At 35.2% G+C, this 23,772-nt stretch overlaps 1 protein-coding gene across 1 annotated transcript in view; it reads left to right on the forward strand.

The window, feature by feature from the left end:
- The window catches only part of TINAG (tubulointerstitial nephritis antigen), an 80,852-nt gene that overhangs the window by 29,488 nt on the left and 27,592 nt on the right, over positions 1-23,772 (forward strand). Inside the window, exons 5-9 of the mRNA XM_012805047.1 lie at positions 6,298-6,421; positions 11,258-11,408; positions 12,697-12,877; positions 14,425-14,470; positions 18,659-18,782. Coding sequence (XP_012660501.1) covers positions 6,298-6,421; positions 11,258-11,408; positions 12,697-12,877; positions 14,425-14,470; positions 18,659-18,782 — 626 coding nt within the window. The remainder of the gene's footprint in view (positions 1-6,297; positions 6,422-11,257; positions 11,409-12,696; positions 12,878-14,424; positions 14,471-18,658; positions 18,783-23,772) is intronic.

Raw genomic sequence — 23,772 nt, forward strand, 5'->3', positions numbered from 1 at the left:
TTTCACATCCTTTGTTAGGTAAACTCCCAAATATTTCATCTTCTTTGGCACTACTGTGAACAGAGTAGAGTCCTTGACTGTTTTTTCAGCTTGACTATTGTTGGTATATATAAAGGCTATAAAGATTTTGTGAGTATTGATTTTGTAACCTGAGACATTGCTGTATTCCTTGATTACTTCTAAGAGTTTTGTAGTTGAATCCCTGGGTTTTTCAAGCTATACAATCATATCATCTGCAAAGAGTGAAAGTTTGATATTCTCTGACCCTATAGGATACTCTTGATCACTTTTTCTTGTCTGATTGTGATGGCTAAGACTTCCATTACAATGTTAAAAAGCAGTGGGGACAATAGACATCCTTGCCTGGTTCCGGATCTGAGTGGAAATGATTTCAATTTAATCCATTCAATATGATATTGGCTATGGGTTTGTTGTAGATGGCCACTATAAGTTTAAGCAATGTCCCTTCTATACCAATTTTCTTGTGTTCTGATTATGAAACGATTCTGGATATTATCAAAAACTTTTTCTCCATTAATTGAGAGAATCATATGGACTTTGTTTTTAATTTGTTTATGTGATGAATTAAATTTATAGATTTATGTATATTGAACCATCCTTGAGACACTGGAATAAAACCCACTTGGTCATGATGTATACTTTGTTGGTTGTGTTGCTGGATTCTGTTTGCTAGGAACTTGTTGAATATTTTTGCATCAATATTCATTAGAGATATTGGTCTATAATTTTCTTTTCCTGTTGGGTCTTTTCCTGATTTGGGGATCAAGATGATGTTTGTTTCATAGAATGTGTTGGGTTGTATTCCTTCACTTTATATATTTTGGAAAAGGTTAAGTAATATTAATTCCTCTTTAAAGGTTTGGTAAAATTCTAACATGAAGCCATCTGGTCCAGGGCTTTTCCTTTTGGGGAGATTTTGGATAGTTGATGCTATTTCAGAGCTTGATATAGGCCTGTTCAGCATTTCCACTTCATTCTGGTTAGATCTAGGAAGGTGGTAGGCTTCCAAGTATTGGTCTATTTCCTTCAGATTTTCATATTTCTGAGAATAGAGTTTCTTGTAGTATTCATTAAGGATTTTTTTAATTTCTGAGGAGTCGGTTGTTATTTTGTCTTTGTCATTTCTGATTGATGTAATTAGAAATTTTACTGATTTATTCCTGGTTAGGTTAGCCAAATGTTTATCTATTTTATCGACCTTTTCAAAAACCAACTTTTGATTTATTTCTCTGTTATATAATCCTTTGTTTTTAATTTTATTTCATTCTGCTCTAATTTTGGCTATTTCTTTTCTTCTGCTGGATTTGGGATTGGAATATCTTCCTTTCTAGTTGCTTGAGATGTCCCATTAAGTTGTTAACTTCCTCTCTTTCCATTCTCTTGAGGAAGGTTTGCAATGCTATAAATTTCCCTCTTAGGACTGCCTTTGTGGTATCCCAGAGTTCTGGTAATTCATGTCTTCATTATCCTTTTGTTCCAAACATTTGGTAATTTCCTTTTTTATCTCATCTATGACCCAGCTATGGTTCAGCATAAGGTTATTTAGTTTCCATGTTTTTGTATGAGAATGCAGATTTCTGATGTTACTGAGTTCAACTTTTATTCCATGGTGGTCCAAGAAGAGGCAAGGAATAATTTCTATTCTTTCAAATTTGCTAAGGTTAGACTTGTGACCTAAGATGTGATCAGTTTTGGAGGATGTACCATGGGCTGATGAGAAGAATGTTTATTCTGTTTTGTTTGAATGGAATGTTCTGTAGATGTCTGTTAAATCCAATTATTGAATGGTTAAGTTTAAGTCTAAAATTTCTTTGCTTTGCGTCTTATTGGAGGATCTATCCAACATTGCCAAAAGGGTGTTACAATCTCCAACTATTATGGAGGAAATTGAGTTAGAGACTGTTAGAGTCTCTCTTATAAACTGAGGCACATTTAGTTGGGTGCATAAATGTTAATAATTGAAATCTCATCATGTTGAGTGTTGCCCTTAACAAATATGAAGTGACTATCTTTATCTTTTCTTACTTTTGTTGGTTTAAAGCCTATTGTATCTCCAACTAAAATTGCAACACCTACTTTTTTATGATTGCCATTTGCCGGAATGATAGATGACTGTCCCTTCACTCTGAGTCTATATTTATCTTTTAAGGTAAGATGAAATTCTTGTATGCAACTGATATTTGGCCTGAATTTTGTATCCAGTCAGCCAACCTGTGCCTCTTTAGAGGACAATTTAAGCCATTCACTTTAATTGAGTATATTAATAAGCCTGGTAGTATTTTGGATATTGAGTTTTTCAAAAGTCCAGTGGACATTTTTAATCCTTTTATCACTGTGGAAGTTGGAATTTGATCAAAAGTTTCTGAGTGAGTTTACTTTTGTGGTGGAGGATTGTGCTGGTTATTATGGAGGATTTGTCTGAGGATATCCTGGAGAGCTGGTTTAGTTATGGTAAATTTCTTCAACATGTGCATGTCATTAAAGTATTTAATTTCTCCATCATAAATGGAACTAATTTTAGCTGGATACAGGATCCTAGGTTGAAAGTCATTTTGTTTTAGGAGATTAAAAGTCGATGACCACCCTCTTCTAGCTTGAAAGGTTTCAGCAGAGAGATCTGCAGCCATTCTAATATTCTTCCCCTTGTAGGTTATTGTTTTCTTATATCTGGCTGCTTTCAGCATTTTCTCCTTCATATTAACTTTAGTGAAGTTAGTTATGATGTATCTGGAGGTTGTCTTATTCAGGTTGAGTCATGCTGGGGTTCTGAAACTGTGTGTTATCTGCATTTCAGAATTTCTTGGCATGTCTGGAAGTTTCTCTTTCATATTCTCATGAAAAAGGGCCTCTGTGCTTTGTGAAGCAACTTCGTTGCCTTCAGGAATTCCTATAAGGCGAATATTAGTTTTCTTCGAATTGTCCCAGAGCTCTCTGAGAGAATGATCCATTTTTGCTCTCCACTTGTCTTCCTCTTTGATCATTTGGGAGCATTCAAAAACTTTCTCTTCAATGTGAGAAATCCTTTCTTCTGCATGCTCCATTCTGTTACTGAGGGATTCTACTGTATTTCTCAGTTCTTTGAGGGCGGCAAATTCTTGTCTCCATGTGTCAAAATCATTAGTAATTTTGTCTTTGAATTCATTGAATTCTTGGGACAACTTTTGAAATCCTCCTTGAATTTCTAATTCCAACTTTACCTCTGTTCTGTTAATCTTATTTGCAACCCAAATTTTGAATTCTATTTCTGACATCTCAGGCATTTGTTTATGAATGTGATCTTCTGGTGTTTCTGTTTTGTCATTCCTTGGGGGAGTTGATCTACTCTGATTATTTATGTTGCCAAAGTTTTTCCACTGATTCCACCCCATGATTATTTTCCACCGTTTGGCTAGATGAGGAGATAAGGTGAAATTGGATTTGTGGCTTCTGGAGTAGTGATTAACCAGCCCTTTGCCCAAGAGCTGGAACTGGTGACTGCAGGTTTTCCCTTAGAGCTTTGCATAGAACCAGTACAGTACTGTGGCTGAGACACTGGGGACCTCCTTGGTGTTGTGGGGCTCAGTGGCTCTGTCTTGTTTTCAGTTGGTCTCTGTCCAATCCTAGTGAATCAGTAACTCTGGGTTGAAGTCTCAGCTGTGGAGAAATACAAGCAACTAAGACACCCCACTGCCTGACAGGCAACAACTAGAAAAGGAAAATCAAAAATTCCCACAACAACACAACCAGGGTACCTCCTTGAATGGTTCTTGGGTGATTTTCCTAGGGCAAGAGATCCATATCAGTTGTCTCAGGTAGCACCCAGTCTCAAGTGGGAGATACTTGTTCTGTTGCTCCATGGAGTCAGAAGGGCCCACCCAGCAAATGAATTAGTCCTGGAAGGTTGATGTCTCCTCCCCACCTTGTACTTCTATCACACCCAGTCACTGGTAACCCCACATGGCTGTGATCCATTTCCATCCAATGAGCAGATGAACCAGATTTTTCACCTGTCATAGTCATTGGAGATATATGTGTTCTTGACCAGGCCACTGCAGTCTGCCACCAGCCAGCAGTGGGAGCTGAAGCCTGACTACTTGAGTGCTTAATTGAGGCTGGGGAGTTTCACTCAGTTCCAGCTCTGCCCCTGATTGATGTTGCTGCTATTTATTTTCCTGCAGAATTTGCCTTTATGTCCCAACTATATTCCCCTGTGGGCCAGGCACTGTTTGAGTTCACAGAAACTGCCACTCAGCCCTGCCCTGTGATGCTGCCACAGTGCCAATTCTCATGGAGCTGGCATCTCTGTCTCCGCTGCACTCTGTGTTAGGGTGGGTGAGAGCTCACAAAAGGCTTTCAATTCCTGCCCTTCCCTTGGTTAATGCTGCTGCCTCTCTTGCTTTTTTCCCACCTATGCTCTCCTGGGGTCAGTTGCATCTCAGGCTCACGAAAGCAGCAATTCTGACTCAGCCAAACCCTAGAAGTATGCTGCCTCTGCATGGGCACTGATTATATTCTCTGTCTTCGGGGGCCCTGCCAGAGCAGGTACTGCCTCAGACATACCCTTTGCTCATGGGGCCTGCATTTCCATCCCAGATCTGTTCCACCATTGCTGCCACTGGAGCAGAGGCCTGGCTCCCTCTGCTTGCTGAGAGAGGTGGGAAGTATTTCTTCAAAACATCACCAGGGGTGTGAGCCCTATTGTTCCCCCTGCTGCTGCTGCTGCTTTGCTCACCACAGGGCACCATCTCTCCCTCTCTTGTATGGCTCCCTTGCTCCACAGTCCCCACTTTACACATATGCCGCCAATTCAACATAGACTTGTAACAGTCCATGCCCTGTCCACACCTCTCAAGAAAATGCCCAAGAATCTGAACTCCATGGGGGACAGGCTTCCAGAACACAGGGTGAGAGTGGAGGGGAGTGCTGGGAGTTCAGAATTGCGGGTAGGGTATATATTCAGTTTTATGCTTGGCAGAGAGTACCATGGCACACTGGTGGGTCCTCTCTGGGGAAAGAGTTATGTTTTTTACAGGGCCTCTCCCATGGGATAAAATAGGAGGAGATCTGAACTCTGTTCACTTATTGAAAGTATACTTGGAGCTGTTCTCATGGGGTAGGGGACTCCCGTCCACTTGGCTATGGGTTTTGTACCTATTGTTTGTTTCCTTGGGCTTGCAGCTCACTTCAGCGGGGGTGATGTGCACTTTTCAATCATCTTTCTTGGCTCAGCTCCAAACCATCAGCTTACTCCCTAAAGTTCTGTCCTTTAACTCTCCTTCTGGACAAAAGCCTCTGTGTAAAGCTGGCTCCAGTTGGCCATCTTGCCTCCTCCACATGTCTTTTAAATTTTAAGTCAGTTTCCTCATTAATTAAAAAGAGATAATAGTATTTTCTCTGATAATATCACATAGGGATATTGAGAAGATAAAATAAAATGGTAAGCATTAAAACACTTTGAAAACATTAAAACACTCTTAAAATTATGAGTGTATGTGTGTGGTTATCGTGTGAACATGTATATGTGACTGATTAAAAAAACAATAAATCCTTATTTGGCTCTAGTTTTATTATTTTTGTAAGTGCAAGTCATCACTCTCTAAAAAGTTTAGAGATAAAACAATCTGTCGTATTGTATATTTTCTTTAAATGTCATGAACAGGGCATGTTTCATATAATTTATTTTGACTTCTTGGAAAGACTGAATATGAAATTGACTCTGCCAAGGCTTCAACATGGACTCCTAAGACATCATGCTCTTGTATATTTGGTTTGAAGTCCTTTTTAATCTTCAAGGATTTTATAAATATCAACCAATTCCTCCTAGTTTCATTTCCTAACAGCTGGTGTAAAATTGATGTATTCCTTGGGGCTCCAAGTGTGTTAATATATAATTACCATGAATTCATCCTTTCAAAATTAATTTCACCTCAGAATCACACACACTCTCCAAAATAGGAGGGACAGAAAAGTAAATGTTCTTTATAAAGACAAATTTAGATAACACCATGTAGTTTTTCCTATGGATGAGTAAAACTGATTTAAGATGACAGAGACTTTGGCTGAAATTATTCACTGTACCCAGGAAACACATACTATGTATTGTTCTTAAGATTTTATATTATGATACGATTTGATATAATTGCCATCCTACTTAACTTTACTTCATTTATAAACTTGAATGTACAAAATAATTTAACAAATAATTATGAACTTTATAAAAGTGTTTGACATTTTCCTATGATCCTATTGGGACACATTTGAGAAATTCTGACCCATTTGCCTCTCCTTCCTCTTTAGGCTTCTTTACCTAAAACAACTGATCTTCCAGAATTTTTTGTTGCTTCTTATAAGTGGCCTGGATGGACTCATGGTCCGCTGGATCAAAAAAATTGTGCTGCATCCTGGGCATTTTCCACTGCAAGTAATGATTTCATTTTAATTACTTCCTTTAAAACTCCCCATTTGACTCTAGAGACTGAGATGAAAATTAAAAGATTTTTAAAATCTGAATATTTAAAATATTAATGTATGCTCAGTTAAAATAAAATGTTATTCTGAGTGGAGAAAGTAACCTGAATATTATGGTAAAACTCCATTTTTAGTCTAAAAATTGGTTTTTATTTTTAGAGTTTAATTTTAAATAGAGAGTGAATCACAAGAGCAACAAAATGAAGTTGCTAAAATTTGTCTACAGAGAGTTAAGACCAGATAATAAAAAGGGTATTAAGGTTTTTCATTTATAATGTTATCTGTAATCCTAATACATATATAGATACAACCACCTAATCCTTAATTTTTTTTATTTTGTAAGAGTTGCAAAAATATACTTAATTATTAATCTAATTTGATATAAATACTTTAAAACTAAATAATAATGGATCAAATAGGTTTATATTATTTTAAGTAAATATAAATAAATGCACACACTATAGAGGTTGTGACTTAAAAGTAATATAACTAATCTCTTAATAATAGTAGCTTCTAAATTAATGCTACTATTACTTAAAAAGTCTAAGGAATGCCTCTTTTAGAGTAACATTAATATAAGTTCACAAGTCAAATCAATGAGTTACTCAGGTCAACCCTAAGATGTGGTCTCCAAAACTACACTTGAGAGAGTATTGGTTATATTTCAACAATTAAATACAACCTAACATTATGGTGATTGGCCACAATCACATATCATTGTAAAACTATGCTGTAGGGTATGTAGGTAACTTTAGGAGTGCTCCAAAAGTTTAAAATGCTGAATTATTGCAAAGTGAGTACATAGACTGTCAGAGAAGTCAGTGCTCTAAGAGTAGAATACCCTGGGACAGAGAAATGCTGATATTTTTGTTTAAATAAATATAATAGTTTGTGTAAATATTTCTTCATCATGTTAGCCAGACCATTCCACAGTGATTTTGGCAGAACCATCATGGTAGCCAGACTCCCCTCAGGAGAGGCTAAATCTACCAACTCCACACTACTGCCCACATCCCCAGCATCAGTGCTCTCTGCCTCTCTAACGTTGCTAACGTGTTAGGGACCCACATCAGGATCTTTCTGAGCCCTGTTTCAGATGAGTGGGGGGAGATTTATCAAATAAATCATCAGTCATTTTATGTTCATGTGGTTACTATATTACTCATTCTGGTAAGAATTTTGCCTTAAATTTAAGGTAAACCAATTATTTCTGAAGATACCAAAGGAAAACTGTTAGTGCTTGAATATTGAGAGCCACTTGCTAAGCTGGAGGTGTATTTTGGTGTACTCTGCACAGGCGAAATCTGGATTGTCCTCCCACCTAACTCAGGAAAACACCAGAGAGAGGATTTGCAAACTTTCTGTAGTTTTAGAGGACACAGTTTTGTGTATTCAGTATGGTAAATCAGGTTGATTTTGTATATGTGTGTGTGTTAAATAAAGAAAAAAATTAAGTTCTCATAAAGATCTAAAAAATTATGTCAGGATGGGTGCTAATAGTTAAAATAAGAAAAAATATCTCTCAGGGAAACTAAAAGCTATAAAATGGAATAAACGAGACAAACCATATAAAATCCAAATAACTGTGAGAAGCAGAAGAGATAAAGGTGTTCGGAGTAGTGGGAGTAATACATGTCACAGAGTCGATTTGGAGACAATAAAATAAGCAGAGACAATAACAGAGGATGTCTCAGAGGCAATGCCCTATGAAAACTTTCAAAAGGGAGGGAAACAATTGGCAGAACTGAATCATTCTTAAATCTTCTGACCTTTTCTAAATATTTCAAGTGAATTTGCACTAAACCTTCATTGAGATTCAGAAATGTCTGTCTAAAAGCAACACATTGCATAACATTAGAATTGAAAACACTTAGCCTTTAGTTGAAATCTGCAGATTCACAGGGCTAGAAGAGATCTTGGCAGTCACTTTTTCAAGCCTCTTCTTTTAATGAGGGAGGCCCAAATAGCTGAAGTGACTTACTTGAAGCAAAAAGACAAGAAGTATCAGAAAAAAACCTGAAAGTACAGGCTTCCAACTACTGGAGTACTGTTTTCTCTGTACTATAAAAGTATTTCCTGTATGAAAGAACAGTTACCCTAACATTAAAAAAAATTCTATTTGATTTTGAACTCCTGTACTGAATGTCAAAGCACAAAGAGTTACTGTTTTAGGAAGTAGGGAATTATTTTTTTGAGGATATCAGCAGTGGTAGTATAATGCCATTTGCTCCTATGAAATACATCCCGACCCAATAATAGATTGGCATTGAAAAAGATTTAGGTTATAGATTTAATACAGGTTAAGCATCTAAAACACGTCAGCAATGTCCCACAGCACTATACATATCCTGTAGTTACATAAAAACCATATATATAAAAAGAGAGATCTGTAAGTGAACTATTTTAATATAAATTACTTTGGAAAAATTCTAAATGAACACCTGTGGAGTTCTAGTACACTCATAATTTTGATGAGGAAAAAAACTATAACCTCCACTGACAAAAATGAGTGAAATTGAAGAAAAGTTATTACTTTGTTACCTTTTATTTAAAGTGAAAAGAAATTACATGTCAAGAATGAGACTGTACGAAGTATCTAACAACAACAAAAAAGTCTGTATTGATAAGGCATATACCCCAATGTTTTTATGATGATGAGCAAACCATTACTCACAAGAGTTTGTCATGGTAGCATGATCCAAACAATGGTAGGTACTGGTAGATTAGTTTTCCTAGTTTATTTTCTGTGAGGGCAGAACTATGCTTTTCTCACTTTGTGTTTGTCATTGTAATTTCCAGTGCTACGTTCCCTGTCACCTTGCAGGTGTTACAGGAAGAAATGAATTGATAACAACAATGATAGAGAATTATGTAAATAGAAGAACAGAAGGTTTAATCATACTCGTATATATAAAAATAAATAACTAATATTTCGGTTAATAATAGTTATAATAAATAGTTTAATTTTCTATTAGTTATGTTAGAGTGGTGTGGTGGCTCAAGGTAGTTTCCAAAATAATTAAAAAGAGCAAGTAAAGTTTTAGCAAGAAAAAAAAATTTATTAATGACCTGCATAGCAAGTTGGGCCCTGTTCTAGTGATTGCAGGCTCCGTGGAAAGGATTTCTTGGGATCTAACATCCAAGTTTGAGGAATAGCACCTGCTTTTTGGAAGTCTTCCAGGATCTTAATGAACTCAGTTCTCAAAACAACCCACCTGTAAGGTCTTAATCAGCCTTATTTCCGTAATAATCCAGTCAGCCTGACCAAAAATAATCCAAAATAGCTTAACCTCATGTGTCATTTGCTGTGCTCATACCTAGCTAACTACCTAACTGTTATATATACCATTATGTATTATTGGTTAGCTATATAGTTATATATAGTATTATAGAATATATATGTAATTATGTATGTAGCTATATATAACTGTATTATATATTATATATAATATTAGTCAATAATAGTTATATAGTTAATTATTACAGATACAACTAATAACATATTCACCTTGTGCCATATATATGTATAAATAAGCTGAATTCTATATCTATTGAAAAAAATTAAGGTAATGATTTTCATTCATATTATGAACATAAAACTGTTGTATGTAGCTTTTTGATATTACATAAAAGAAATTCATTTTACTGTGGATTAGTTTAAGTGTGGGTTGTTAAATTAGATACCATTTTAAAAATTGAGGATTCTATTTACTCCACTATATCAGATTAGCATGATTAAATTTCTAAGTAATATTTCTATGATCAGTAGTTTTGATTTCCCCAGTTTAGATATATTGATTAAAAACATTACCCAGTCAGGCACAGTTGCTCACATCTGTAATCCTAGCATTACTGGGAGGCTGAGTTAGGGGGAATCCTTTGATGTCAGGAGTTCCAGACCAGTCTGAACAAAGCAAGACTCCCCTCCATCTCTACTAAAAATAGGAAAAGCAACATATGGCTCTTGCCCTTTAAGAGTTTCACTGAACAGATTGCTAATGAAGAGTTCCAAAGTATATATAACATAAAAAGAACAAGGAACTAAGAAATTCCTTGAAGTCAATAAGACAGTGGGACAATACCAAAATAGGACAAAGATTATGACTGAAATTATGACACACTAAACTGGGTGGAATACATAGACATGGGCTCATTGATGTTGGGCTTAGTTTTAAATTAATACTGTTTTGAAGACTAGCTTACCTTTTAAAGTCTTAATTTATTGAAGAAAACTCTTCTTAGTAAAGTATCACAATGGAAAAGCAAGTATCCATTAGTACATTATGTACTCAATATTAATATGAAACCAATAGATAAACAACCACATGCCCACACAAGAAAAGAGACAATTAAATTTGGGCAGCACCTGTGGATCAAAGGAGTGGGATACTGGACCCATATACCGAGGGTGGCGGGTTCAAACCCAGCCTTGGCCAAAAAAAAAAAAAGGAAAAAAAACACAATTAAATTCAAGTAAGGAGGAGGGGAGGGAAAGAGAGAGGAAGGAGGAAGAGGGATTCATAAACTCTCTCCTAAGGGGCCTGATGTAAGGGTATATAGCACATCCCCTGTGTGAAGGGCTCAACTGCAACTTGAACTTTACCTAACAAATGCAAACAATGTAACCTAATCATTTGTACCTTCATATTAACCTGAAATATAAAATGAAATAAAATCTTAACTTACTGAAAAAAAAAGACTAGCTTACATTTGAAACAAAAAGGGTTATGCAAATTATAAAAAATATTATGTGCTATTTGAATATTAATCACTATTCTATTTGAACCAGGTGTGGCAGCTGACCGAATAGCAATTCAGTCTAAGGGTCGATACACAGCTAATCTGTCCCCTCAGAATTTGATCTCTTGCTGTGCCAAGAATCGTCACGGATGCAACAGTGGAAGCATCGATAGGGCTTGGTGGTACCTGAGAAAACGTGGGTAAATAGCTACCCAAAATGTATTTCTAAGATTCTTATGATGCTGTTTTGGGTTAGAATGAGGAGAAAAATATTATTTCAAGATTTTTATACCCAAATTTGGAAATGGATATGCTACATCTGTATAAATATATATGCTATATTTAAATATATACTATATTTGTTATCTATTAATTTTAGAACCTCTTAGAAATAATTATTGAAGAGGATATACATTTCTAGCTAAATTAATGTGAATTTGACTTTTGGAGGCTCAAACATTTTCATCTTCTTGTTCTGAGTCAAATGGTCCTATTAAGTCTCCATAGACAGAATCAAGTATTCAATGTTGCTAATATCACTATTGTGCCTTTCACTTACATAGGTAGATAGAGCATGCCAGATAAAATTAGACTAAAAATCAGAAGCAAATAAACAAATAAATTATAGTTGTCTCAACTCATCAATATTATTCATTAACATTTCTGATCTCATTTGATGAAAAATGGCTGGTTGCATTTTCTTTCTCTCATGTTGCCTGTTACTCACGAAGCACTTTGTGTGTCTACTAATCTACTGCAGAGCTGAGTTATTTGGCTAAGAAAACTGCAGCTGATAACCAGTAGTACATGTAGATATTCCTCACTTGTTCCTTTATCATTCTCTCAATGCTCTGGGGCTTCTCTAAAACAGATGCTCTGAAGAGTGTGCCATATATTGATAGATGGCAATAAATTATTTAAATTTTTTCATATGTTTTGCTTAATAAAGCAGTGCTTCGGAAGGGCAATTTGGACAGATAATCTTCCTACTGTTAATGGAGGCTTGTTTGGCCTCCACATTGTACTGTTAAAAATAAAAGATCATTAGGAGCTTACAAATATAAATTATCATTGAGATCCAATTAAATCTCACTTATTGGTCTGCTTGGGCTGCCATAATAAAATATTATAGATTTAGTGGCTTTAACAATGTACATTTATGTTCTGGAGGCTGCAAAATGCAAGATCAAGATGCTGGCTAATTTGGTTCTTGGTAAGGGATCTCTTTCTGGCTTGTACTACAGATAGCCTTATTTACTAAAAATGGATTGAAGCAAGATTTTAAAAATTATAATGAAGAATTAAGAGGAGGTTAGGGGAGTGTAATGTGATTGAGTTTCTTTATTAGAGTCAGTCAATGTTTTGAAAGTTATGCATGCAAGTCCTTGCAATAATTTATGAATATTTAAGTCAGTAAAATTGAATTTACACTGGATATTATGGCACTTTCCTAAATGCCATCTTTGCTTCTTTGCTTATTCCTCATAGACTGGTATCCCATGCATGCTACCCACTTTTCAAGGACCAACATGCTACCAATAGTGGCTGTGCCATGGCGAGTAGGTCTGATGGGCGGGGAAAACGGCATGCCACAAAGCCATGTCCCAATAACATAGAGAAATCCAACAGGATCTACCAGTGTTCACCTCCATACAGAATCTCTTCCAATGTAAGTCCAAATGGTGAGAAATGATAACATTTGACTTTCTTAAACATGTATAGATCTTATCTTTAAAAACTATTTAAATCTATTATATTCTAAAATAAATGTTATGTTTCAAGTATAATTTTTTTTTAAATTTTCTTAAAGTATCTGCTAAAGACTTTCAGGTTGGGTATGATTTCTAATCTCTGTAATATTAACAGTATAAAGAATTGGCTTAGATTAAGCAATGCTATGGAAATAGGGTTTTAAAATTATGTTCTATAATGTATGTGTATATACATACATATATATATGTACTATATGCTTGACAATTATACCTAAGTAAAACACTTTTTCCCTGATTTTTTTGTAGTTGTAGCTCATTTTATCAATCTTTTGCCTTGCTCTACAAAGTACTTAAAGAGGACATGGCCATAATAGGAAGAAGGCTCTCTTGGATTCCAATTAGTCATGCTAAAAGCATGGGCAAATTTTACTAAATCATATCAGGTTACCTAGGTCTTCTTATTTTCAGAAACTCTGAATGTCCGGTGACTCCAGTAATCTCCAGAATATAATTCAATGTTCTTATCATGGCACCTTGGGCTTTCATGAGATAGTTCTGACTTATTACTTTTATAGACTTCTGTCCTGCCACCATACCTCCTCTATCTGGCAATAATGCTTCTGATATATAGGACTAGTCTCTGTTCCCAGGTATACTCTGGTCTTTCATGTTTTTCTATTTAGCTAGGTGATAATTCCTCTGACCCTAGTGGTCATTCCACCTTACTTTCTGGTGAAATGCCACGTGAATGTCAAGGCCCAGCTCAAAACTTCATCTTCTTTGTATCAAGTTTACCTTGATTCTTAGGCAAGGTTAATTTCTCTTTTTTGTTTGTATTCATGGCACTTTGCATTTCTCTCTATAGTAGATCATATTGTATATCATGGACTGATGACATTAGTAGTGGTGTTGTCTTTCTATTCCACCAAAACTTTAATACCTTGAGGATAGGTGCCAGGTCAATATTTGTTTGTACTGTAGTTTCTAGTTTGTACCTTGTGCTCACTATATACAGAAGAATGAATGAATAAATGAATGCTTTGCCTCCCTGCTGAGGGCCGACTGAAACATATTGGAAGGTAACACAGAAATCCTTGCACTAAAGCTACTGAGGAACGTCACTAAACAATCTTTTGGGACAGGTCTTGTGATCAAAAGATTAGGGGTAACATAATTTCCACTGATTAATGATTTTAACTTACCTTGACTAGTTTTTCTTTGTTACCACAAAAAAAATTTACTGCCTTTTTGTTCATTCCAAAATTATTATTTAGTAATAAAAGTTATTAAAACAAATGGGTACATCTCGCCTTTAGCAATTTCATTAATGTGGAAATTCACAAGTATTTTCAAAGCATGACTAAGAAGAAATTGAAAATGGTTAGGTCACTTTGGATTATATAACATCTAAATTGACTGTACATCACCTAATATTGTACAATAGCCAATAACTTTAGCATGCTCTGATAACAATGATAATGGTCATTAATATTTTTCCTTCTAGGAAACTGAGATAATGAAAGAAATCATGCAAAATGGGCCGGTTCAAGGTAAGCTTAGATGAAATATGGGCTTGCTTTATTCATTCCTTTAATACAAAACATTACATTGAGCTTGCAGGCAGAATGGTCACTGAAGACCCTATTCTTGTCAAGGGAAAACACCCCCAGAAAAAGGGAAAAATTAAAAAGCTGAGTGAGACAGAACAAAGAGAAGTCAGCTAGTTTAACTTTGAACCTGTTGCTGCTAAATTTCTTATCTGAACAAGTTTTCTACTTTTCCTAGAGCTCTGGCCTCTTGAAGATACAATTTACTAACACCACTGTTGGGTCTGTAAATACTCTGAGGAATAATGGCCACAGAAGATGCTGTAACAAGGCCTAGAAAGATACATTAACTAGGCTGTTTCCTGCCCAATAAACAGTCAAAACAAATCCCCATTGTAGAGATTTATATTTGGCTGGGACAGAGATCAAGGGAACAGTTTGAGTCCTGAAATATGGGCAAGTCAGCTTGTATTCCTTATCAGAGAAGAAGACCCTCTGTGGTGGTGATGAGAGGAAAATTCCTCTCTCTCACCAATTATTCAAAAGAAATTGCCTCCAGTGGCTTTTTACTCCACATGCAACTAATGGAGTTTAACATCTCCCTAGAAATCTGTGTATGTGACTTCAAACAAGAGGCTGCCCTCACACAAGGCAGCCAGATTTCTCAAGACTGCTCAGACCCTTAAAGTTAATGATTATAAAAACAATAAAGAAAAACTACTGACATCTTGTTCCCTTCCTCAACTTACCTTTTGGGTTAATAAACAAATAGCCTTCAATAAAAACTGAGTGGACCTGACACTTGGGGCCACCATCAGAACCTTTAAAAATTCTATTCTGTGTATCTTGTCTCTTCCTTTCTTATAGTTTTTAACTTTATATTTCTTCAATTGGTTGCTGCCAGATCCACAGGTCTTAACAGACTCTGCCCCTGGGGCAGGACCCTGACAGAGCTCATGTAAAAGGAGTTTAATAAAAGAAAGAAAACTTTAACTTTAAGAGTATTCAGAAGTTTATAAGTCAGCTACTGGGACTCATGCCTATAATCCTACTACTTGGGAGGATTGCTCGAGGCCAGGAGTTCAAGGCTGCAGTAAGCTAAAATCATGCCATTGCTTTTTAGTCCAGGACACAAGAGATCCTATCTCTAAAAGGAATAAATAAATAAACCTTACTAAAAATAATTTAAAAGTATCCATAAGGGATCAACTGTTTTAAAGTCAGTGCAATTATAGGAGATATGCTTATCTAATAACTTCATTAGCTTCCATTTTATTTTCAGAGCATGGACACATTCATAAACTGAACTGTTAAATATTAATGACACATTTGACAAAAGTCAGCTATCTTTCCAAAATGATCACGAATGAGCAGGAAGTTAAACATGAAATACCAAGTGATTTGCAGTGAGACTTACTTTATTCATTCAATTATATTAAGAACCATACATACATATTTCCTGACCTTCAGTTTAAATAGATTAGGTAAGAGATTAGAAACAAAATTGAGGATTCATAGTAGAAACAAAGTAGATATTTTTCCTTTCCTTTAGCTCAAAACAAATCAATAAGCCAGCATAATTTTTGTGTTTTACAAAAGGCTTTCAATTTTGATCAATTCTGTAAGTGTGTGGTTAAGAGTAAACTGTGAATAATAAAATAATTCAGTGACTTATTGTACATTGACAGATTTATATTATACCATCTCTGATAATAGTTCTTTTCCTTAACTAGTGGATTTTATTTTGCAGCCATGGCATGGATAAGGGTAAAATTTACAGAATGTACTAATACTGCCTGTGTAAACATTGCCTTGATATTCACGGAAGCACATATCCAATGAGGCCTAAAATGAAAATTCAGGCTGCAAACATTGAATGGCTCAAAGTATATTATCAATGTAATGGACTATAAAATAAGTCAAATTAAATTTGAAACACTTCATATACACTTAAGGAACTGTTGGTGTGTTTTTGTTTTTCCGAATGCTGATCTAATCAGTATTTGCTCAATATATAGCAGGAATGATGGGTTTTGCAATTTTGTTGCAAAGACTTTTATTGATTATTAGCACCATTTAGCATTTATTGAAAAACCAAAACTTAAATTAAACACGTCCTGTATTTAATTTTAAAAATACAGTGACCTTATACAAAAAAAACCCTGAATTAAATGAAGAAAAGCCTTCTCCCAGCTTATAGTTGTGTAATTTGTTGTCTGTTACAAGGGTGGAAAGAATTCATGTCTAATTTCAATGTGTGATTCATTAAATGGTGCTTATGTGACACATCTGAAGGAATACAGGTATTTGATCTCAGGCTACTTACCTGACTGTGGGTAATTTACGTCTCTGAATCTTCACATCATTACTGTTTCAAGGGCTTCCCCCCCCACCTCTTTTAAAAATTAGTCAAAAAATTGATTTATAATTATTTAAAATAGAGAGCACCTTAGTTTTATTTTCTGGCCATATACTTAGATCCTCATGAGTTTTACACAATAAATCAAAAATAAAGAGGCACAATTTCAGAGCAATAAAATAAAGATGCAAATTATTCATTAATCATTTAACAAAGATTTGTTGAGAAGCTGGTTCCTGACAGCCTGAGCCAGGAGCAACAGACACAGAACTCTTAAGGCAGAGCAATCCCGACCTGATGCATGCTATGACTCCACGTCTTGACTAGCCGCAGTTTTCCAAAAATACAATTGCAGTATAATAGCTTATATAGGTATGTGTTTGTGGGCTCATCAAGTCTGTTTTGGTGTCCCAACTGCAGGAAGAAGCCACCTTTGAGTTGCTTTTGGTGGCTTCTCATCCTTTCCGTTAGTTGGCACTCTAGTTATTTTCAGCAATGAAGAATATATTTTATTCATGGTGCTTAGAGAAAAGTTGAATTATAAGACCTGAAGGAGTCAACGGTTCTATAGAAAAGAAAACCCACTAGCCATATCTTCATATTTTTGTAAGTGGGTAGAATTCTGATTGACTCTTTTTGCTCTAGGTGAGACATGATTGTCTGTTCACTATTGTCTGACATACCATCTAAAATTTCCCTCTGCCTCAGTATGAAAAAAATCTAAACGGTGTTAAAATGCTAAATAAATAGCATTGTGTATAGTCTTCTAAAATACGTATAGTTAAAAATAAGTATAGGTGATGGACAAAGAAGAAAAGCAGAGATGTGCATAGAGTGCAGATATAAAAATTCTTAAAAGTCCTATAGAAATGTGTTTTAGAGTAGATAAAGACGATTTAACCTCTTTGAGATCATGTGGTTCACCAAACAAGCGAAATAAAAATTGAAACATCTAAAAAGTTATATTTAACTTTGGAGTATATGCTTTTTAAAAAAAGATCTATTAAATCCTAGTTGTCTGAGTTCCTATTTTATTTAAAATGCTTATTACACCGAGGCAAGCATTGTACACAGTTGTCAAGGTATACGTATATCATCTCCATTAAAAAATGTTCAGTTCAGGTTTTTTCGAAGAGAAGTTTAAAGTCTTCACCCTGAATTTCCCAAGCTCTATAACAAAGCAGCCCCCAATAGAGAAATAATCTAGGTAGGGGAATGAAGAAGAGCTTTCTAAAGTTTAAACTCTACTTTTTAAAGCAAGGAACAATGGATTAGCTCTCCAGAGCTGGGGGGTGGGGGTATGAATTCTTGGCAGGGTATTCTGTTGCTAAGGGTTTGCTTTTTTACTCAAACTTACTAAAGAAAGGGTTGTGTTTACTTTTAAGGATTAAGAATAGCTGCTGTAAGCACAGGTTACTGGGATCAAGCTTCTCTGCTAGCTTAATTGGGGTTCTAAGAGGCTGGTGATGAAGCACAAGGTTAATGAAGAAATGGCAATTGGTGAGCAAATGTAGTGGGCCTTCCTGCAAATGGGCTCAATTCCTGGTAATGCCTCTGCTGATAGACTACACAGTCACTTAAGAGCATAATGTGTACTAAAGTAATATTACAAATACCTAAAACTTGTTTTTATAAGAGAATAAGAAAATATTGCAATATTCCAGTTAAATTAAGCAGGAAAGAAAATTAGGCTAAATCGCACAATCCTTTCTTAGATCCAACCTCTTCTAAAGTTATCCATTGACTGTTCTGTGAGAATTTTTGCATATTTTTAAAGATGATTTTTTAATACCATGCCATTTGTCATATGCCCCTATTGTGTTTAATTTTAGCTATAATGCAAGTCCATGAGGATTTCTTCCATTATAAGTCAGGGATATATAGACATGTTGCCAGCACACATGGAGAATCAGAAAACTATCGAAAGCTTCGGACACATGCAGTCAAACTCCTTGGGTAAGGCAGTTTCTTAAAAATCTTCATTTAATACCATTTGGATATAAAACAAAGCATATGCAATGCATTTAGACATCATAATTTCCCTTTGTATGAGAGATTCTGGTACAAATGAAAAATTATCTGAACTCTGCCACCATTAAGCCATTATTTTGAAGTCCAGTAAAAGGCTAACTCAATATTCTGGGGGAAATTATCTTTGCCTGCTTCTCACTTGTGAATATATCTTGAAGAATCTATTCTAATGACAAGAAAATAATTATCAAAAAAATTTCTACATAAGATAAAATGAAGAGAAGGGTACAGTCCAGAGCATTCTATGATTTGAGAAAAAGATTTTGGGGGGAATTTCAAATGGAAGAGATTTAAGCAGGAAGAGTGGATATGGTCACCTTTAATTCAGAGGTTATTCATATTTTTGTGGGATTATGAACATTAATCCAATTTATAAGTAAAATATATTTATCTGTGCAAGGACAAGAATCAAGTTCAAAATTTGGTGGGTACATTTCAAGAGAGGTAATTTCACAAATGGGCCCTGGTAGACATTGTGGTCATGAGACCATTTCCCTACAAGCTCTGGGTCTTGTTCTAAGAGCCCAGTCTGCAAAATCTATCTCATAATGCCTCACTCCAATTGAAATAAAATGCGACAGAAAAAGGTGTTTTTTTTTTTTTTTTTTCAACACACTCTCCCTATGTTGCCTAAATGGTAAATAACTTCATCCCTATTGAAGGCCTTCTTGGCTTGGTTTTATTGAACCGGCACAAAACAACCTCACCTACAACCTAATTGTTACTTTCTCCTTACTGATCTTTGAAAGCTGTTCTAGTGTATTTTAAGCTATGTAGACAAGCTATCCTGTATTACCTTGAATCATCATCCCTTCTATACCTTAAATATCCTAATATTTCAGTTACAAAATTGTAACATTTCTTGGAATCTAATATACTACGAATTATATGGGTTGTCTTGATTTTAAGAATGGGAATATATGTGTACCTTAGAATTGAAAATATATTTCTTGTCAATGTAGGATACTGATAAACTACAGATAGAAAAAAACTACAAAGAAAAATGTATATATATATATTTTATTACACATTTATTATACATGTTACAGACATGTATATGTGTATATGTATGTTTTCGCTGTCTAGAGATAACCTTGAAATTTTGGGGTATTTTTAGTACATATCTAGATATAGAGCTAGAGAGAAAGAGAGAGGAAAAAAAAAGGAAGAAGGGAGAAAAGGAGGAAGGAGGGAAGGAAGAAAAAGAGAGGGAGGGATAGAAAGAGAAAGGGGGAGAGAGGGAGTAAGGGAAATAAAGAAAGTAAAAGAAAAATAGAAGAAAGATTTTGTAGGAAAATGTGATATCCCAGTGCTTTATGAAGGGAAAAATTTTGCTGATATTTTCATTAACAGTATATAAGAATGTCATATTTTCCACATTCTTTCAAACATTTCCTTTTCCATTTTAATAGGTTTATTCTGCATTGTTCTGATCAGTTAGCAAAGCTATTCTTTAAAGGCTTATGGCAGCTTCCAATTATTACCCTACGTTTTTAGGTTATGTGGAACAAGGTGCTTGCTGTAATTAATATATATTGCTTGAGTGCAGGAGTTCAAGATCAGCCTGACTGAGCAAGAGCAAGACCCCATCTGTACTAAAAATAGAACACTCTTTTCCTCCCTTTATGCAGAAAATTTTCAGGCCGACCAGATGATTATATTTCCTTGCAAATGACATAACTTTTACTACTTGGTTTTTCCTATTAATCATTTTTCTAAATCCTTGCATTCAACATAGTCATTTCTTAGTGTCTATTTTACATACACTAGGAATGTATGTTCTGAGAGAACTGTAGTATAAATGTTATTATATTCCCTATTATAGTAGGGGATAAATGTTCCCCTACTATAGATAAATGTTCTAACTGTAGTATAAATGTTCCCCTACTATTAGATAAATTTTCTAACTGTAGTATAAATGTTTTCCATATCCCCTACTATCTTATAATAACATTTGCACTACAGTTCTTTCTCATCTCTTACCCTGACAGTCCTATGCATGCTTCCATGAATTATTCCCTTCAGTGTGATCATCATTCAACAGTCCCTCTTCTCCGTGGTGCCCACACGCTCCTCCTTACTTAGTTAAATTCCATGGTGAATCATTGCGATCATTTTTCCTTATGTAGCCTACCTTCCTGACGCATCATATCAGCTAGGCAAAATGTCAACTCTGGTTAAGTTCAAATCAGCCTTGCTGCTGTGCATCGGAACAAGCTAGAAAATACTTGTAACTATGCCGATTTCACATTCATTTATAGAGACAAATTTCAAGGAGGTATCTAATAGTACCGGACAATCATATTCTGGATTCCTACTCTGTTTATTCTCCCCTTCATTGGGTGATTGTCCCCAAACTTGTTCTTTTCCCTGAGCTTCCAGTACGTCCTTCCTCTTGTTCGTTTACAGGGAGTAAAAATGCTTCTCCACAAACTCTGTAACTGGAAAGTCAGCTCTACCTTAGTTCCATTTCCCATAAGTTCAGAAATCCCGTTCCTTCCAAAATTCCTCCTGTGAATATTTCATTATCAATTTTTGCCTACCCTAGGGACAGTCTTGATCTGGGAAAAATTTCTCACCACATACGAGGTGATTGATCTTGTGTGTCCTGTCATTCAGAGGACTCTGAAAATGCCAACCTTGTCCTGGGAACCTCCCTTGCTTGAGTTATTAGAACTCATCATTTATCATCTCTACCACCTATTTAACTATGCTGGCCAAGTTTTCTTCATTCTATTTCTATATTCATTTATGCTCAGTGTGAACAAGATAGAAATGTGTTTACATTTAATCACTCTGCCATTGTTTATATATTATCCATGTTTGATATGCCGGTTGTAATATACACACCTAGAAAATGGGGATCTTTATAAATTTACTTCACATGTAACAATTAAGGCTAAGATTGCTACTAGGCAAATTACTTTGGCAGAAGATGTTTTCTTTTTACAAATATTTTAGGTCACCTAAGTATTGCTAGCTACCCTGGAGCACTATGTTTTAATTCATTTCTCCATTAGCAGATTCCTGATTTGTAATTACTACATTCAGGAAATGAATGCTTCAGTGAATTAGAGAGTAATCAAATAGCTAAAGTAATGTTCCTTATCGGACAACTTAATACACTCCTAAGAAGTACCTAACAAATTTATCATAACAAATTTCGTTTGCTTCCCTTTCTGTAAAAGACAAAAATATTAGATTTAACTTACTTGAACAAATAAATTTGATCTTCTATCAAGTTGCAAGCACTGGGGAATACAAGGCAGATTAATTCGTGGTCCACTGGTTATAGCATTTAGAGAGTGAGGTGGAAGTATTCACAACTGATTTTAGTGTTATATGATAAAAGCTATATTTTTACACACATATGAAGCACACGATTGTGGTAGCAGATATAAATTTGTAATGCCTTTCTTTGCTCCTAATAATCTGATTTCACTCTTCTCTCTTTTCTTTCTGAAAACTCTGTTCATCCCATTACAGATGCTAGAGTTACAAAAGCATTCAATTAATAACTAATAAAGAATGCAATATATTTTGAAATATGGACTTATTTCACATACCATTAAGAAGATTTAATGGTATTTCACATGCCATTAAAAAGAAGACTTACAAAAGCATTCAATTAATAAATAATAAATAATGCAATGTATTTTGAAATATGGACTTATTTCCCATACCATTAAAAAGAAGAGAATACTATTCATTAAACTAAGGAAATTCATTGATTGTAAGATGGATCAACTTTAGATAGGTTAAAACGTAGGGAAGAAAAATGTGTTTTTCAATCAACAAAGTTCAGTAGTTGAGATTTTCATCCTGCCAGTGTTCTCTGTGTTATGGTCGTAGTCCATAGCTCCATGTCCATGGCCCTGTCCACTCAATGTTTTAAGCTAGCTAGCCCCCAAGTCTCATGTGCATAATGTTGCACTCTGATGCCATTTACTTTTGCATATGGTTCTCGGGCATCACTGCAAGAACTCAAATGATTAAATTCGGCAGTAAATTTTTTCTTTTCTTTTATTTTTTATTTCCTGTGGTCTCAGAGATCTGGAAGCAGTACATATTTTAGAAAATCAAGGGAAATAATTGGGATGAACACTGACTTTCCTTCACATTGTCATTCCTATTTGTGGTGCAGAATTTCATGGCAGATATACAGGCATATCCCTCTTTACTGTGTTTAGCAGAGCCTGTCTTTTCAAATAAATTGTAGATTTGAAGAAAGTTTATCAGTGATATTTTTTCTAACAGTGTGTCCACTTCTTTGTGTCTCATTTTGGTAATTCTCACAATATTTCAAGCTTTTATTATTATATCTATTATGGTGCTCTCTACTCAGTGATCTAAGATATTACTACTGTAATTGTTTTCGGCCACCACAAATCATGCCCATATAAGACAGCAAACTTAGTTGATGACTATTTTGTGTGTATTCTGACTGTTCCACCAATGGGCCCTTTCCACATCTCTCTCCCATTCCTTGGGCCTCCTTATTCCCTGAGACACAACAATATTAAAATTAGGCAGCTCATACTCCTATAATGACCTCTAAGTCTTAAAGTAAAAGGAAAAATTCACACACTTCTCACTTTAAATCAAAAGCTAGAAATGGTTAAGCTTAAGTTTTGTGAGGAAAGCATGTAGAAAGCTCAGATAGGCCAAAAATTAGGCCTCTTGTGCCAAAGAGTTAGCCAAGCTGTGAACACAAAGGAAAAGATCTCAAAGAAAGTTAAAAGTGATACTCTAGTGAACACACAGATGATAAGAAAGTGAAACAGCATCATTGCTTATGAAGAATATTTGAATGGTTTGGATAAAGAAGATTAAGCAAAGCCACAGGATTCCCTTATGCCAAAACCTATTCCAGAGCAAGGCCCTCAATTCTTCAATTCTGTGAAAGCTGTGAGAG

The sequence above is a fragment of the Otolemur garnettii genome, unplaced genomic scaffold, assembly GCF_000181295.1.
Source record: "Otolemur garnettii isolate 467f Iridium unplaced genomic scaffold, OtoGar3 scaffold00035, whole genome shotgun sequence".
Taxonomy (NCBI): Eukaryota; Metazoa; Chordata; class Mammalia; order Primates; family Galagidae; genus Otolemur; species Otolemur garnettii.